The 19818-nt window shown below is 35.2% G+C and overlaps 1 protein-coding gene across 2 annotated transcripts in view; it reads right to left on the bottom strand.

Annotated features, from left to right (window-relative positions):
• Positions 1-7569: 7569 nt before the first annotated feature.
• Positions 7570-19818, bottom strand: part of LOC121381910 (cysteine and glycine-rich protein 1-like) — a 29074-nt gene continuing 16825 nt past the window's right edge. For both annotated transcript variants that reach the window (XM_041511321.1, XM_041511322.1), the window contains exons 6-9: positions 16222-16321; positions 13589-13730; positions 11011-11104; positions 7570-9859 (exon numbers count right to left, since the gene is read on the bottom strand). In XM_041511321.1, the coding sequence (XP_041367255.1) occupies positions 9792-9859; positions 11011-11104; positions 13589-13730; positions 16222-16321 (404 nt within the window). In that variant the 3' untranslated portion in view covers positions 7570-9791. The remainder of the gene's footprint in view (positions 9860-11010; positions 11105-13588; positions 13731-16221; positions 16322-19818) is intronic.

Genomic DNA, 19818 nt, shown 5'->3' with positions numbered 1-19818 from the left:
CGACAACCCAGCAAATTGTTTGAGGCGTTTTCTGTAATAGAATCCAATGTCAATTATGAGATAATAAGCACGTCTTTGACAGCAATTAGCAAAGGTTATCAACTTTAAATAGCTTCTCCTCTGCACATGGTCTTTTTAACGTACGGTAAGGGGACAGTTGACACTCCTTGATAAATACGTGGTGGGGGGGGGGGGGGGGGGGGTCCTTTTAGTTTAAAAGTACCTTTGTTTATATGGGAAGATCCGATACTGGTTAAAAACTGCAACCTAATTTATTTTAGGTCAGGTTCGGCTCTGCATATATGACATGTATATGGATAGGGGTACTCTAGTTCAAACGCACGCTCTCTCTCTCTCTCTCTCTCTCTCTCTCTCTCTCTCTCTCTCTCTATACTGTGTATTAAAATATATTTTGGGGAGTTTGCATGTTCCTTATTTTATCCTATGGATGGTGGTGTATAAAATATAAAATGTTAACCGTCTCCTTTTAATCATTACTGGGGGGGGGGGGGGGGGCGCAAAAAAATATAACCCTTATTTGAAGCATTCACGACGACTGATTATGATTATTTATTGATAACTATAGGCAAGGCGGAAGGGGTGAGTAGCTCACTGAGATCGAGGGCGCAAAACAAAGTTTCTAGGGGGTTCGAGGGTATGCTCCCCCATAAAATATCCTGAAATGCAATTTTCGGCATTCTACAAGTCAAATTAATCTCTGCCTCAAGATTTACTACAAATATTTTTTATTCAGAATTATTAGGGGGCTAGAGTAGTACTAGTCTTCCGTGAACGCGGACACCAGTAGTACTAGTCTTCCATGAAAGCGGACACCAGTAGTACTAGTCTTCCCTGAACGCGGACACCAGTAATACTAGTCTTCCCTGAACGCGGACACCAGTAGTACTAGTCATCCTTGAACGCACAGACACCAGTAGTACTAGTCTTCCCTGAACGCAGACACCAGTAGTACTAGTCTTCCCTGAACGCGGACACCAATAGTACTAGTCTTGCCTAAACGCGGACACCAATAGTACAAGTCTTCCCTGAACGCGGACACCAATAGTACTAGTCTTCCCTGAACTAAGATACCAATAGTACAAGTCTTCCCTGAATGCGGACACCAATAGTACTAGTCTTCCCTGAACGAAGATACCAATAGTACAAGTCTTCCCTGAATGCGGACACCAATAGTACTAGTCTTCCCTGAACGAAGATACCAATAGTACAAGTCTTCCCTGAATGCGGACACCAATAGTACTAGTCTTCCCTGAACGAAGACACCAATAGTACTAGTCTTCCCTGAATGCGGACACCAGTAGTACTAGTCTTCCCTGAACGTGGACACCAATAGTACTAGTCTTCCCTTAACTAAGACGAAGTAGTACTAGTTTTCTTTCAATGCGGACACCAATAGCACTAGTCTTCCCAGAATGCAGACACCAATATAACTAGTCTTCCCTGAACAAAGACATCAGTAGTACTAGTCTTCCCTGAATGCGGACACCAATAGTACTGTCTTCCCTGAATGCGGACACCAATAGTACTAGTCTTCCCTGAACAAAGACATCAGTAGTACTAGTCTTCCCTGAAAGCGGACACCAATAGTACTGTCTTCCCTGAATGCGGACACCAATAGTAGTCTTCCCTGAATGCGGACACCAATAGCACTAGTCTTCCCAGAATGCGGACACCAATAGTACTAGTCTTCCCTGAACAAAGGCATCAGTAGTACTAGTCTTCCCTGAATGCGGACATCACTAGTACTAGTCTTCCCTCAATGCGGACACCAATAGTACCAGTCTTCCCTGAACGTGGACACCAGTAGTACTAGTCTTCCCTGAACGTGGACACCAGTAGTACTAGTTTTCTTTGAATGTGGACTCCAGTAGTACTAGTCTTCCCTGAACTAGGACAAGTAGTACTAGTTTTCTTTCAATGCGGACACCAATAGCACTAGGCTTCCCAGAATGTGGACACCAATAGTACAAGTCTTCCCTGAACAAAGACATCAGTAGTACTAGTCTTCCCTGAATGCAGACACCAATAGTACTAGTCTTCCCTAAACAAAGACATCAGTAGTACTAGTCTTCCCTGAACGTGGACACCAATAGTACTAGTCTTCCATGAACGAAGACACCAATAGTACTAGTCTTCCATGAACGAAGACACCAATAGTACTAGTCTTCCATGAACGAAGACACCAGTAGTAAGTCTTCCCTGAATGCGGACACTAATAGTACAAGTCTTACATGAACGAAGACACCAGTAGTACTAGTCTTCCCTGAACACAGACACCAATAGTACTAGTCTTCCCTGAACGTGGACACCAGTAGTACTAGTCTTCCCGTAACACGGACATCAATAGTACTAGTCTTCCCAAAATGCAGACACCAGTAGTACTAGTCTTCCCTGAATGCGGACACCAACAGTACTAGTCTTCCATGAACGAAGACACCAATAGTACTAGTCTTCCATGAACGAAGACACCAATAGTACTAGTCTTCCATGAACGAAGACACCAGTAGTAAGTCTTCCCTGAATGCGGACACTAATAGTACAAGTCTTACATGAACGAAGACACCAGTAGTACTAGTCTTCCCTGAACACAGACACCAATAGTACTAGTCTTCCCTGAACGTGGACACCAGTAGTACTAGTCTTCCCGTAACACGGACATCAATAGTACTAGTCTTCCCAAAATGCAGACACCAGTAGTACTAGTCTTCCCTGAATGCGGACACCAACAGTACTAGTCTTCCCTAAATGCGGACACCAATAGTACTAGTCTTCCCTGAACGTGGACACCAATAGTACTAGTCTTCCCTGAACGCGGAAGAGTTACGCCACATATACAATGATTTTAAGTGTCAATAGGCAGAATAATGATATTACTACTACTAGTACTATTAATAATAAAAATAATAAAACATTACAGCAAAATTTGTTTTATTTTCTCACTTTTTGATATCAAAATCACATCACGTTTTAAAGCATACATTTCTTATATTACGCTAACAAATATACTAATATCCAAAGGAAATGGAACTTTTTTCTTCAAACAAATTTTGCTTCCTAATATAATATAATTACAGTTACATAAATGCAATGTATTTTAAAATAATAAATGATACTGACAAAAGCTTTGCATAATTCTAATAACTGCTTTCTTGCTGTTACCAGAATCGGAGTCCATGTCTTACTCTTAATCCATCATGGCAGTCTGTTTTAATCCAATTCAATACTGATCACAACCATTCACATTTACACTTGGAAGAGTTCGAAACAATGTAATATAACCCCACCACCTATTAATTAATCCGTCATTATTTCAGTAATATTAGCCACCACCCATATAATAAATATTTGGATACTTCCCACCAGCTGTTGCAACGGTATATGGTAAGGGGTAAATTATTCAACTCCCCATAAATTTGCTAATTTTTATTGCATGAAGTTAAATTATTCAACTATCTCATGCTCTTGTTAAACATTCATTCACCCATTAACTCGTCATAAATTTGACAAATATTTTATTGGATTAAGAAGTTAAAATGTTTTAGTTTTGTTCACCAATTTATTAAGTACTTATAAAAGGCTTTAATACTTTAATAAAATTTAATCCTCAAATGGGTTAAATGATGATGTTGCCCAAAGCTCCTGGGTCACCCTAACCTCCATCACCTCTTATGTGGCTATTTTTGGAATAACTAACAATACAGGGCTGTACCCTCCAGAGGGTTGCCCTCAGTTGCCCGCCTGTGACTGTGACTTGTTTTCTTTCTTTTTTTTACTCCAGAAAATAGCACACACATCTCGGGGTTTAATTTGTATAGCGTTTCATTTGTTCATAAAAAGTCATGCCCCCCCTTGGGCATTGTTGTATTTGGTTTGCTGTTACCGTAACAAGGCTGACTTCACTCAAGTGTTATTAAAAGATCTCACATAAACAATAATAAATACATTTCTAAAAACCAAAATGAACACTATATGTTGACAACAAAATCAGTACACCAAGCAGTACATAATACACAAATAACAAAACCAATGCACTAAGCAGTACATACATGTACTATACAAATAACAAAACCAATACACTAAGCAGCACATAATACACAAATAACAAAACCAATGCACTAAGCAGTACATACATATACTCCACAAATAACAAAACCAGTACATTAAAGAGTACATAAAATAAGAGAGCTGAGATTCTACACAGATTACCATTTTATAAACTAATGACAAGATGCTAATATATCACATATTATGACAAACACACTTAAATAACTTGATATTGCAATGCTTTACTATGTTAATTAAGTGATTAAGTCTGTAGAAATATATTTCAAAAGTTTTAGAAAATAATGACTAGAAGTCTCACCTAAAAATTAGAGAGAGACCCAACCACTAATTTTACTGATGATGAAAGGTTGAAGCCACCCTAATAAATATAATTTTTATCTCTTTCAAAAGATTTTTACAGTTAAAACAGATGTTCAAATTTTATGGAAACTGAAGAATAGCATATATTCAAATAGTAAACTGGCATTTGAATATTTTTTGGAAACGACCACTAACAATATGTAAAATCACTACGGATGCCAGCAAAATATAAATGTTTGGCATTAATTTAAAAAACATACCAGTCGAAATTATGGGGTTTAAAAATATCAGTTCGATCAAGTTGGAATACACTGATACATCGTCTAACCTACTCCACCATCTGAAAGAATTGCACTATTGTGCTAAAACACAATTTGTGAGACAAGATGTGTGCAGGTACTGCGAGACTAGCCATAGTCTGCCATTCAAGAGCTACAAGGATATTTGGATGTTATGAACACTCTCTCCAGTCAGAGATAACTGTATAGCGAAAACACGGAATTGTTGCCTACCACACGATTGGCAAAGATTCTCGCTCTAATACAACAATACCATTACCGTTACATTGATCATATTTGAGTTCGTCTATAACAAATATTTCACCACTAATACACACACTACTCGGGCTATGTCAGAAATACTGACTGGTAGAACTGAACATACAGATCATCATGTAGGTCATTGGACAGGTAAATATTCAAAGAACATTCTGTTTTCAAACTTTTTAAAATTGATTAGATATTATTTAATGTTTAATAAATGTGAAGCAATCACTCAAACACACAACGTGAATCGCACAATACTGACAAAATGTTCCCTGGTGTTTGTTCAAAAATGGAATTCCATTAACATGCAACATTTTAGTGTCGATATGTTTTTAACTTTTTTGATTCACGACGCAAAGTGAAAAATATGAAAACGGAAACAAGGTTTCAAGTATTTTAACACTTATAATATTATTAAAGCATGCAAAGGGAGTTCACTAAAGTTCTTAATACAACAAATAGAATATGCATTTTCAAGTACCTCATTCTTTTTTTAAGACAATAGGATTTTTAAAGTTATTTTTTAAGATGTACATGTAACAAACTGACCAATTTTTAAGCAAATGCTGAAACATACAAATTTAAAATAAATCTGACCATGAATAATAATATTATGCAAAATAATATATTAGGAACAGAAAATGATACTGTAACTTACACTGACTTAGCCGAATGCCCGACTGACATGTACACCTCTGTCTTAAAACAATTATTTCATAAAATATTATGTACTTCTAAAACAAATCCTCACTTAAAACAAACAGGTTGTTGTAAGTTAACAGTCTTCAAAATGTAACAAAACAGTCAAAATTTAACAACTATGGTCCCAAAATACATAGCAAATTTGTAAAAAAAAAATGTCCATCACAATGGAATGTTTTATCACAACCAGTTTCATGCAATACACATGTATAAAGGAATCAGTATTATTCATATGTGGTTATCTTTGGTCATATTATCTTAGTTTACAGTCAAAACTTCAGAACACAGAGGGTGAAACAAGACATCAAAAGATTATTGGACTTTTAAAAATAAAGGCACAAAAATATAAAACCTATCAAGTGTGGTTTTACCTAGATAACTGCTAGTTTCATTTAGTTTGGTTCCTACCTAGATAACTGCTAGTTTCATTTGTAAAGAAATATTAAATTAAAACATTTTGAAGTACATGTACATGTGTATTTATTCAGGGGCTTAGGCGTATTTAAAAGTAATATTACAGAAATCTTCAAGAATTGTAATTTGCAGCAACTGGTGTCCTAAACCATTTCTCAGTATCTAAACTGTTGTTTTTTTCAATTATGAAAATCATGACACATGTAGTTTCGAGGAATGAATAATACTGGAATATTTAAACCAAACCATTAAAATGATCCTTACGAATCATGAAGTAAACTTGAACTTTCGGAGTCATAACAATTACATGTAACTCATACATTCACATTCCAATTTAATTATTTTGAGTAGTTCAAACCTAAAGAAATGAAAAGCACAGAGTTTTGTGACTCATGCTGACTCACGAAACTCACAGAAACGGACCGGTACATGATTCTGAATTTGAAAGAAAATGTAGTCTAGTTCTACTTCATTCAATGTAAATGTTTCGATACAAAAACTTATATTTATTACACAATAGTCATATAACCATTACTATAAGGCAAAAAATAAAATACACTAATTTATTATGACAAATGATACTCCTCTCTCAATATGATCAGAAAGACGTGAAGCATTTTTAATTTACAACATGTACTTATCCATAAATTTCACCCATATGTTTTAATGGTGAAGGTTTCATCATCACTAGCTAATGAATCAGTTTTAAAATAACCAAACAGAGAAATAGGTAACAGCCATAACATTTTGTATTATGTAACTGGAATATTTCTATTCTACTAAAAACATAATCATAAGATTAACTAACAAGAGCACAACACCAGAATATGGTGATTCTACTAAGTATTATGCAATATAGTGAAACTGAAGTACAGCATTATAGGTTTGTAAATGTAATACGTCAAGATTATGACACAAAAAATTTAATTTTATTTTGTATTATGTCAAAAAAGCATACAACACAGAGTGGTCTTAATAAATTGGTACAACAGTAATATAATTATCAAACAAACATTCTCAGTAATCATATTATGACAAATTTCAATAACAAAATAAAACGGTAATTATTGAAAAATAAAATATAAATACAAACTGATCATAAATATGCAATTTTGTTTCTAGTGCAAGTTACAATCTAGTCAAAAAAACCATTGTTTCCAATTTTTGACCTTTTTTATATAATAAACAAATTGACAGAAAAACAATATGTGGTAAAATAAGAAAGAAAAAGAAAGAAATATTTTATTTAACGACTCACTCAACACATTTTATTTACGGTTATATGGCGTCAGACATATGGTTAAGGACCACAGATTTTCAGAGGAAAACCTCTGTCGCCACTACATGGGCTACTCTTTCCGATTAGCTGCAAGGGATCTTTTACTTGTGCTTCCCACAGGCAGGATAGCACAAACCATGGCCTTTGTTGAACCAGTTATGGATCACTGGTCGGTGCAAGTGGTTTACACCTACCCATTGAGCTTTGCAGAGCACTCACTCAGGGTTTGGAGTCGGTATCTGGATTAAAAATCCCATGCCTCGACTGGGATCCAAACCCAGTACCTACCAGCCTGTAGACCAATGGCCTAACCACGATGCCACCAAGGCCGGTCGTGGTAAAATAAAACAAAAACTAAATTGATGTAAGGTATATATGCTAAACGGCCAAATCCAGACTGAAATACACCATCCATGCACGCAATAATGATGTATGTTTTATTTGCACAGCATGGAATTTCTATAACAGAAATTATTTCATTTTTCCCAGTCACACAGGCAACTACTGTCCAAAAATAGCATTTCATGAAATTTATTCCCATCCAATTAATTTCTGTTATTATTAGCAATTGGTTTCTAATGTATTAAGTTTGGTGCAAACTGAATTACATTTGGTGACCAAGGCAGCAAAATGATGAAGTCAGGCAATTTAGGAATAGTAAAATGTATTTAAAATAATTAATAGTTTTCAAGTATTTGATACAAACATGCATGATATATCAGTGTGCTCAAATCATTATTAAACATTTGAAGTTAAAACGAAACACAACATACAGTAGTAGTACTAAAAAAACCCACCCTGTAAAAATACACACGTTAACTGTAATAACATAAAAGATTCCATGCAATGTTCTACAATGCTAACTAAAATTAAGTCTGGCAGTTTTTATACATGTAACAATATCACAACTTTAATGCACAATAATATAGTTTGATAAAACAGACCAGAATTAAACTACTAGTATATCATCTGACTCATGTATAACAAATCTCTAACAAGAGGCCTGTTGTCTAGGCATATCTGCTAGTTACTATTTTTTAAATTTTAAAAGTTAAAATAATATTTTTTTAAATGTATGGTTTACTAAATTTATTGACTTTTTGCTGAGATAAACACTGAAATATTCAATGCTAAATTTCCATTTTAAGTATTTTGAATTTAATTTTAAAATTCTTAAACACCCTGTATCTCTCCACGGATTTGTAAAAATTTCCTGAGAATTCATATACAATTTCAGAATTACCCAATCAAAACACTGTAAGGTAATACTTTAAAATGTTCAATGTTTTTTTATTAGTTTGAACAGACTGCCCCAGAGAATTGCTATATCAGTTTCAGAATAACTCGATCAAAACCTTGGTTCGTCTGAAATTTTTAACCGTAAACTTCAATTTTAATTGTTACAATTGAATAATTTAAAAATATCTGTCTTTCATTAGAGAATCACTGTACCAAGTTTCAAAACAAACTCTAGGAGATACACTTTGAAATGCTCAACGTTAAACATCAATTGTAATTTCTTAATTTAATAAAAATTAACGTATTTTGAAATCTTTTTCCATTAGTTAGTAAAAACTGCCCTAGAGAATGCCAATACAAAGTTTGTGAACGATCCATTAATAAAATGGAGCATATGGATAAGATAACAGCAGGCATGACAATGACACTTGATGAAATCAGCTGAAAGCTTTGCGAACTGTGCGCAAAGCAGACAGTACACGGCCTTTGGCCATTGGGGGGGGGGGGGGGGGGGGGGGGGAGAGGGATGAGGTCTAAAGCGTGAAGTAACCCAACACGGCACGGCACGAAAGCAGATTAAAAATATTGAGAAAAATGTATCCGCGGAAGATTGTCATGCCTGTAACAGACAGACCACCAGACAATCACGAGAGTTCCGATGACAAACATCACAGCAGAGCTACATGTAAAAACTGCCCATATCAAAAGCTTGTTTGCCCCTTAATGTCCAAGGGGATAACAAAAGACAATAAAATAAAAATAGTAAAATGGTAAAAACATTAATCTTGTGTATGAAAAATCAAGATTATATAATACCTTGTGTATACATATAAAATTATGCTTCAAATACATGATTTTCATGAGATTTTATTGTTCTCTGGAGTTCCATTATGTAACAGGATTATCTGTTTATTTGATCTGTAACCATTTTTCATTAAAAGTATGGCTGAACAAAGTATTAATGTTCTATTTTTATTTTCAATTTACATTAATACATGAATAAATACAATCCCTACAAATTTCTGTCAATTCACATAGAAATTAGATATAAAAATTGGTACTTTTCTCTCATGGAATGTTCTATACTGGTATTTATAAATTATTTATGATGAAAAAATTCATTTAAAAATCAAATAAACAGATACTAGATTACATGAAATGCAGAAGATATATTTCTTCGACATGCATCTTGGTCAACGGTGTCCTCTGTATGCGAAACCTGGAGCTTATTCTGTGTAGGACATGGCTTGTCCATATCCAAATCCTTTTGGTCCAAAGTTTTTACCATAGCAAGCTGTGACAAAACATAACAAATGAAAAAATATCTTAAAACGGTAGTTTAATGAAATATGACATTTATATGTTGCAAAGATGTATTCCCAAACCACCAATAGATATAGACAGTTTAACAAATGATAAACATGTAATTTCAGAAGAAAAGAAAAGGGAGAAAAAACCTTGATTATTCCAGCTAAATGGGAAGAAAGATGACACATTGGAGGATGATCTACCAATCATCTCTCAACACCTAGTACTGTTCCTGTAGTGTGTGTAGTGTTTGATGTATCTTGGACTGGGTGATCTATCTGGGTCAGCCTGACCTTTGTCTGTCACTAGTGCTCCAAGTTGTGGTATGCAAATTCCCATATGTCAGGTAACATCTCCCTGGTTTGCATTTGCTTGTGAGCAATCCAATAGCATTCATCTTCTGTACGTTTTGGAATTGTAATGTGAATCACTGTGGAAAAACTCTGTTCCAAAGTTACGCAGCCTGTTTTTCTTAAACGCAAGTGTTTAATCCTTGTAAATGTATGTAGTTACAAATGCAAGTGTTTAATTCTTGTAAATGTATGCAGTTACAAATGCAAGTGTTTAATCCTTGTAAATGTATGCAGTTACAAATGCAAGTGTTTAATCCTTGTAAATGTATGCAGTTACAAACGCAAGTGTTTAATCCTTGTAAATGTATGTAGTTACAAACGCAAGTGTTTAATCCTTGTAAATGTATGTAGTTACATGCTTACAAGACATAAACAGGATTTGTAAATTTGGCACTCGAGTTGAAGGCAATCACTAATGCTATCGTCTATACCCCTATGTAACAGTAAATTGTGACATCATTTGGCTGCACATGCCACTTGCAAAAACTGATTTGCCAATTTCACGTTTTGATTCCATGGTCAACCTTTAGTAGCGATTTCATAGCCGTGTATGAATAGTTTTCTTTGTGTTTCATATTGGTTATACATATATTCAAGTAGCTGGTAGTGTAACAGGTAACAATGTTTTAGGGAGAGTATAATTGCCATTACTCGTATGTACATTAAATACTAATATTAAGATCATCTCTGGAATAATGCACCACAGTACTGGATAGAAATGCTCAGCTTAATTTATTTCTGAGGTTCATTAGCCATTCTGTATGTTTTCCTTTATGAAGCATACCTTTGCAGAATACATTTCCTTCCCTCTCAGAAACTGTGCTGGAGTCGAGTCCTTTGTTACAGATGGAACACTTGAAACACAGTTTGTGCCAGGTCTGAAAATAGTGAAATATATTTATGTCAAGGAAGCCATACACATTTTTATAGCGTATCAAGGTTTTCTTTTGTTTTGTTTAATGACACCACTAGAACACATTGATTTATTAATCATCGGCTATTGGATGTCAAACATTTGGTCATTTTTTCATTAGCAGAAAGGGATCTTTTATATGTACCATCTCACAGACAGAATAGCATACACCACGGCCTTTGATATACCAGTCATGGTGCGCTGGCTGGAACGAGAAATATAGCGTATGACCAACAGAACAAAAAAAAGTTTAAAATGTTTAAATGTAAATATATTTCAGTCATAATTTTCTCCCTACATTCATCAGGAGACTGTAATAGTCTCAGTTCTTTACATTATGACCATGTTTATTAGAAGCTGTTTAATATATGAAGAGTTCAGGCGCAAAACGCGATATATCCATTTTTATTTTTCAGTAAAAATGGGTTTTTTAATTGGCATATATCACGTTTTGATAACAAAAAATGGGATTTACCCAATACAATCACGTTTTGCTGCAAACAGCAGGCCTACGATTAGCCCTTACTGACATACAATAATGGCTTTAACTAAAAACTAGAAAGAAAATGGCTTATATCGTGTTTTGCGCCTGAACTCTTCATATCAAACATGTTTGCCATCCATCACTCAGCAAAAGTTAGAACTTAGAACTGACCTCAGTGAGTAAACAAAAAAAAAGCCACCCCCAACTTTTAAAAACACTTGTCAGTATTGGGGAGAAACATATATTGACACACAATGAAAATGCAAAAACAACTTTTCATTGCAAATAACAACAAACTATTAATGAATTGATGGATAATGTAATATGACATTAATGACTGGTATTCATGAGATACATTCACATGGAAACATGGCCAGTTATCATCAGTAATCGAGTTGCATTCGTAATCAAAAAGTTCAACCCTCCCATATCAAGGTCAGTGAAGACGACAGGGAAAGGATTGGCACAAACATCTCAAATAAGCCACAGGAACGTTCCTCCACTCCTCCTGCAACGCCTGTGCAAGCTCAGCGACGTTACACAGTGGTGGCTGGTGGTGACGTACACGACATCCTAACTCATCCCACATGTGTTCAATCGGATTCAAATCCGGTAAAACGGCGGGCCAGTTCATAACGGTTATACCGATCACGCTCCCTCACACATCCGTCAGCGTACCGTTCATGGAGTCTCCTGTACACACGTGCTCTTCCATCGGCAAAGGAGACGGAGAAACGGGACTCATCTGAGAAAACAATGCTCCAGTAAAAGGCTGGTGGATGATTACCATTCTGGAGAGCAAACTGTAGTCTCGCAGAACAATGTCGTGGTGTCATGATGTTACCGTTGTACGGGCATCTGCATCCGAGTCCAGCCGCTCTGAGTCGACGGATGACCGTCATCGGATGGATATGCTTTCCATGATGTCCTATTGTGTTGCTTGCTGTCATCGTCGCAGTTCTGAACTGGTCACGGAGGTGGTGTCGTTGAATCTGCCGATCTTGGAGTGGAGTCGGAATGGGATGTTGACCAGGTCGAGGTCGATCACGGACACTCCCCGTCTGTTGACGACGTTCAACAAGTCGTCCACTAGTTGATGGATGGACTGAAGGTCCTAGCAACTTGGCTTTGCCAAGTTCCCCCTTGAACTATGACCAACGCTCGCTCCCTTTGTTCTTCTCCGAGTTGTAGCATTCTTAATGTGACGAGGAATATGAACGCATTTCACACCATTTTGTGTGTTTCTGCTATTGTAAGTGTAACGAGAACAAAACCAGGATTAAAACCCAGACAAAAGTACCAATCAATGGCTTCCTCTCATAAACTGTTATTTTAAGTCCAATAAATATATTTTTCATTAATCACAACAAAATATTGAAAAATATCTGTTTTGCATTTCCATTGTGTGTCAGTATATATATACAAAGGGAAGACATATGGGTTATAAAGGTAATCAAAATTTGAAAAACAAAATAGATGATATGGTACTGGCGTTTTCTTGTTTGTTTGTTTGTTTACATAATGAAGTACTCATCTGCAGACATACATACAGTGTTCGAAATAAGCACTTGTCCGTTTGTCCTGACAAGTAATAATCTGTTGGGACAAACACAATGTACCTCAATGGTTGTCTAGTGGACAATTAAAAATGTATGATGCCGTTTCATTTTGAGCAACCAAACACATTGTCTTAACAACTTACAACCTATTTGGAAAAGTGAAAATATCGGTGGATAAGTAGATTTCTAGATGTACTTGTCCGGTGTACTAGTGAAAAATTATGCTTATTACTATCACTGATATTCACGCACACGTGCGCACGCACGCAAAATCATATTTCTACTTTATTCTATGTTAATGACTTGTGATTTGGGTGAGGAATTGTTGGGTCATTTCAAAAAGATAAAAAGATTGGTATCAAACATCAAAACTGTAGAAAACATTTCATTGTAAACAATTAGATACCTGTCCTGCTCCAATGACTTTCTCGGCAAAGTAGACCTTGCTCTTACAGCGAGGGCAAATATCACCGCCCCCCACTTGATTATTTGTGGACCCACTCCTCATCAGAGGTGCGGCCTGAGCTTGGGCCAGATGAGAAATATTGCTGAAAATAAAATCACTTTTATTTAGTGATCCAGGAAGCAAGATTTACTTTGCTATGAAAAACTAAATACTTGAATGAATGTTTAATGAATGCATGAAGGTTTAGTAAATGCATGAATGAATGAATGAATGTTTAATGATACTCCAGCACCAAAAATGCATTGGCTATTGGGTGTCAATCTATGGAAAATGCATCAATTAAGTCATAATCAACAGCAATATAACAATTCAAGAGTTAAATTAAAACATGATGCTAAATACTTGAATAACTAGCATTCTGAGAATACTGCTAAAGCAATACATGTCTCCTACCAGATCCAACAAATTCTCGTATCTTCTAAATTCAAAGGCCATAACTGTGAAAATTGAGTAAATCGTCATGAAAGTTAAACTTGGTCTGTAACAGTACATAATAAAGCTATAGACAAAATTTTAGTTTAATATTTTCAGGCATTGCAAAAAAAAGTAAGAAAAATTGCCATGAAAATCATTCTTGACAACTGTAGTTGAGACACGACCAGTTTTCGTAACATTCTGTCAACATTCACAGGAGTTATCTATCTTGATTCCACAAATTCTAGAACATAGTAGAATGACAATCGAACACGTTGAGTGTATTTTGTTGTGTAAACGAATGAATGAATGTTTAACAATACACCCCAGCACGAAAAATACATCAGCTATTGGGTGTCAAACTATGGTAAATCAAAGAAATAAAGTGATGAACCACATCAATATAAAAATTCACGACTTAAATAAAAACACAGTGTAAAGGACTGTGCACAAAATACAAATATCACAGATAGATACAATTAAAATTTAGAATAAAATACCAACTTAAGTTCTTTGATAAATACGGGCCTTGGTATACAAAATAAACAATTCACATTATTATTTTGGTTGCTTTGATTTTTCAAATGATCATTTGCCATAGTTGGTTGTTTTCTTTTTGTACCACCGCTTGATATCACTTTAAGACTTGTCGCCTTAAGTCCTGGACTCAATCACTGGCGTTGTCAGAGACTGCACACAGCCTAGACATGCCTGAATGTTGAATGGACATGAGTATGACAAATCTGTTTGAAACTGGAATCACCAACCCATGCACTTAAGTACCACAGTAATTGGTGACCCACGAGATCGCATGGTAACATGTTTGTTGCGATTATATGGTTTACATTGCAAGCTGCCAAGTACTGTAGGACGGACTATACAGAGAAAATATATCATATAATTATCCAGTTATCTCATCCATTGTAGTTTACTTTCCAAAAACTATGTTGTACAACACGTGCGATCTCTACAAAACAATAAGAGGATTTCTCAAATGTCACATGCACATAGCAGGTCATTGCGGGGTTTTTTTTGCATACAAAGGTGAAGGTCATTGCCAGAAGCCATGGTACAATTTTTGTTGTTGACTACTTCTCTAACAAGTACTGAGCATACAGCATTTGTTAATGTATATGAACTGCTGAGAATGGGTAATAAATGGAATATTCAAGAATAACCAAAAAAATTAAACAATTCATGTTTCAGTGTTTCAATTAATTGCGAAAAATTAATTTGGGTGATTTTAGCATGGGTCTGTTTGATAATAAGCATATTAAAATAACTGAAAAAGTTTTGGCAATTTGTCTCCCTCTTCCTTCCGTCGTTTTTCCGATTCTTTCAGCCTTCGTTTTCTTGTAGGCATTTTCAATTTGAAAACAAAACTGAGCCTTGGGAATATTTTTTTTCACGGCAATTCATGGTTTTTTTCATAAATCTGTATGTTTCAACTGTAACTTATTATTTGTTACATTCGATTTTCAGTTATAATACTAGATTAGAAAACTATATACAAACACTACCGAGGAACATCAATTTGTTCATGTTTTATTTAAAAAAAAAAAACAAAAAAACATGATCCGCCAATTAGGGTTAAACACTAACTTGTCAAGTTTTGAAAACCTAAACACATACACAGAGGGGCACCATGGCAGATATTTAAAAGGGCACGGTTATTCATAGCCGTAAAGTAACTGGCATTTCTGAGGCACCACGGCAAAGGCACAAGGCAGTATGGCAAACGCTGTGGAGCCGTTGTGAATTTCGAAGCCTTAGATACTAAAATGTTCCCCCCATTTCTGTATATTTCATAAAAATCTCACATTTTAATTTTTTAATTGCACTTTTCAGGTTAGTAAGTTCCTACTGGTCCAGCAGGACGGGACTATAGGTTTCACCTCCATCCTTCTGCTTGTCAGTCCGTCCGTCTGTCTGTCTGTCATAGTTTTCTGGATGTTTTTTTTTCAAAATGTCTCAAGATACTGAGCTGAAATTTTGTGTATAGTTTTATCATGTACTGTTATAAATCAAGTTTGGGTTTTTACATTAGTTTTGTGCATCTCAACTGCAGTCGAGAATGGGAGGGAAAGAGTTAACTGCAGGGGTTCAAACTTCAAAAATCTCTCATGATTAGTTTGTGGAGACTGCCAAAGAGAACTTACTCTTGGGTCACTTCATAAGGATTGCCAGTATCCATCGACAGACCATACGCTCCACCTGCAAAGCCATAGCCCTTTGGTCCAAAGCTCTTTGCATAGCACGCTAAAATACAACAAAAAAAACATACTGAAAGCTAAATCTTTACTTACAATAGTTATCACCCACCTGTGAGAGATATCAGTGTAATAACATTTCACTGTCCATTTGATGCATTATTTGTTTACATTTTCATTGGATTCCAAGAAATGCCACAATAATTATTGGTTAGTGATAAATGGTATTACAGCCACACATTTAGTATTCTCTAACATTATTGTAACTGGTCTCTAAACCTTTATTGCCTAACACTGGACTGCTGCATATTTTTAAATAGAAATAATACTCTGGAAACTATTGAAAAAAGAAGAAGTTAATTACAATATTAAAAACTACAAGTTCGCCTTTTTGTCAAATCAGAGCAAAGCACTAACAACTGATTGAATAAACATGCATGTTGCATGTTTAACAGATGCTGAGGCCACAGGATTTCAAATTTCATGGGAAACACTTTTTCTGTTCCGTGCCATGTGATCATGGGAACCCATCAGAAACTGTTTTTTTAAATATATATATATATAAATAATTTTTGTGTAATATTCGTACTCGATATAATAACCATGGGAAACACTTTTTCTGTTCCGTGCCATGTGATCATGGGAACCCATCAGAAACTGTTTTTTTAAATATATATATATATATATATAAATAATTTTTGTGTAATATTCGTACTCGATATAATAACCATGGGAAACACTTTTTCTGTTCCGTGCCATGTGATCATGGGAACCCATCAGAAACTGGTTTTTTAAATATATATATATATAAATAATTTTTGTGTAATATTCGTACTCGATATAATAACCATGGGAAACACTTTTTCTGTTCCGTGCCATGTGATCATGGGAACCCATCAGAAACTGTTTTTTTAAATATATATATATATATATATAAATAATTTTTGTGTAATATTCGTACTCGATATAATAACCATGGGAAACACTTTTTCTGTTCCGTGCCATGTGATCATGGGAACCCATCAGAAACTGTTTTTTTAAATATATATATATATAAATAATTTTTGTGTAATATTCGTACCCGATATAATAACCATGGGAAACACTTTTTCTGTTCCGTGCCATGTGATCATGGGAACCCATCAGAAACTGGTTTTTTAAATATATATATATATAAGTAATTTTTGTGTAATATTCGTACTCGATATAATAACCATGGGAAACACTTTTTCTGTTCCGTGCCATGTGATCATGGGAACCCATCAGAAACTGTTTTTTTAAATATATATATATATAAATAATTTTTGTGTAATATTCGTACTCGATATAATAACCATGGGAAACACTTTTTCTGTTCCGTGCCATGTGATCATGGGAACCCATCAGAAACTGTTTTTTTATATATATATATATATATAAGTAATTTTTGTGTAATATTCGTACTCGATATAATAACCATGGGAAACACTTTCTATTCCGTGCCATGTGATCATGGGAACCCATCAGAAACTGTTTTTTTATATATATATATATATAAGTAATTTTTGTGTAATATTCGTACTCGATATAATAACCATGGGAAACACTTTTTCTGTTCCATGCCATGTGATCATGGGAACCCATCAGAAACTGTTTTTTTATATATATATATATATATATATATATAAGTAATTTTTGTGTAATATTCGTACTCGATATAATAACCATGGGAAACACTTTTTCTGTTCCGTGCCATGTGATCATGGGAACCCATCAGAAACTGTTTTTTTATATATATATATATATAAGTAATTTTTGTGTAATATTCGTACTCAATATAATAACCATGGGAAACACTTTTTCTGTTCCGTGCCATGTGATCATGGGAACCCATCAGAAACTGGTTTTTTATATATATATATATATATATATAAGTAATTTTTGTGTAATATTCGTACTCAATATAATAACCATGGGAAACGAAATTTTGGTTCCTTTATTTTACCAACACGGTACCAGAAACGATCATGTACGTGAAACCCGAGGGCCTGATGCTGATGTAACCCAGCAGGGTCATTCCATGTCAATTCTATCACCCAAAACACTGACCCTCTCAGATTTCAATGAAACTTAATACACTAGTATGGGCCCAGGAAATAACCTTTCAGCCAAAAATGTAAACCTATCGGTCAAGCAGTTTTTAAGATATATATGTAGATCACCAAAGTTTTATCAAATTCATAAAAAATTGACCGAGTCATGTTATTCAAAATGTGATAACTTGGCTCCAGATTAAGCTAGGAAGAACATTCAACTATCATTTTAAAGCTTTTTCGAAGAAGAACAAATTTCAAAATAATACATATATTCAGACTGACCTCATCTCCTTGAAATGAATAATCACAGATTTTTTTCAAAAAGTTCACAAAACATAGATATATATGTGTAGAACAGTCCCTGTGAAGTTCATGATGAGCACTTTAAGGGTTTCTGAGATAGAGCCAATTATGTATTCATGGGTACTCCAAATGTAGCCTATAGTCCATTAATCTTAAAAGTCACACTTGGTGTACTACAATTAATAGTACTAATCTACATCAGGTGTCACTTTTAAACTGAACAGACTATATTGTGTAATGTATTTGGCATATTATTTCATTTCTAAATAGAATGCTTTATCAGAATATACTCATGGGATCCCCATTAGGAGATTTTGGGAATTGAAACAAGTTGTTTGATGAACACTTGATTGACAGAGTAAGCAGTGGATAAGTTCCGATGACTTCATGAATAAATTCGATAGACATCTTAAGGTACCGGAACACTATGATTTTGTAGGCAAGCAACAATCTGCCTTCTTCAGAGAAACCCAAGAGTCGCTGAAGCCTGGAAATTTTCTAGTCGTTGGAGATTTCGTGGACTCCAGGAAAAAGCATCCCATGTAAGTTATGTCACAATTTCTGAATGCAGCATTCTTGACACCATTGCTGTCCACCTATTCCATAAGTGTCCATGCAATAGATTCACAGAACTGAAAAGGATAATATACTTCTCAAATGGGTGTAGAGGACAATATAAGAACTGCAATAATTTCATTAACTTGTGCTACCACAAACAGGCTTTTGGAATGATGGCAAAGCAACACACATTTTTGCTACATCCCATGGATAGGGTCCAAGTAATGGTATTGGTGGAACAGTGAAAAGACTGGTGGCAAAAGCTAGCTTGCAAAAGCCTTATGATCAGCAAATTATCCCTCCACAACAGCTGTTTGATTTTGCATCAACAAACATCTCTTCTACCACCTTTCAACTCCCCAATACTGAAGACTATCATCAAGAAGCTGCTGCCCTCAAACCAAGACTGGAGAAAGCAAAAATCATAACTGGTACTCAAAAGCTCAATTTGTTTTCAGACCAGTATCATTGGTTAATCTAGAAGTGAGTGAGTTCTCTTCTTTCACAACATTGAGGAGAGAAGCAGTGACTGTTGAAGTGGACAGTGGTGGCCCAGAGAATCAAGAAGTAGAACTGAACATTCTTCACCCACATGGCCCTTCCACTTTGT

Source organism: Gigantopelta aegis, chromosome 9, assembly GCF_016097555.1.
Source record: "Gigantopelta aegis isolate Gae_Host chromosome 9, Gae_host_genome, whole genome shotgun sequence".
Lineage (NCBI taxonomy): Eukaryota > Metazoa > Mollusca > Gastropoda > Neomphalida > Peltospiridae > Gigantopelta > Gigantopelta aegis.
Note: the sequence above shows the minus strand (reverse complement) of the source record. Positions and strands in the feature narration are given on the sequence as shown.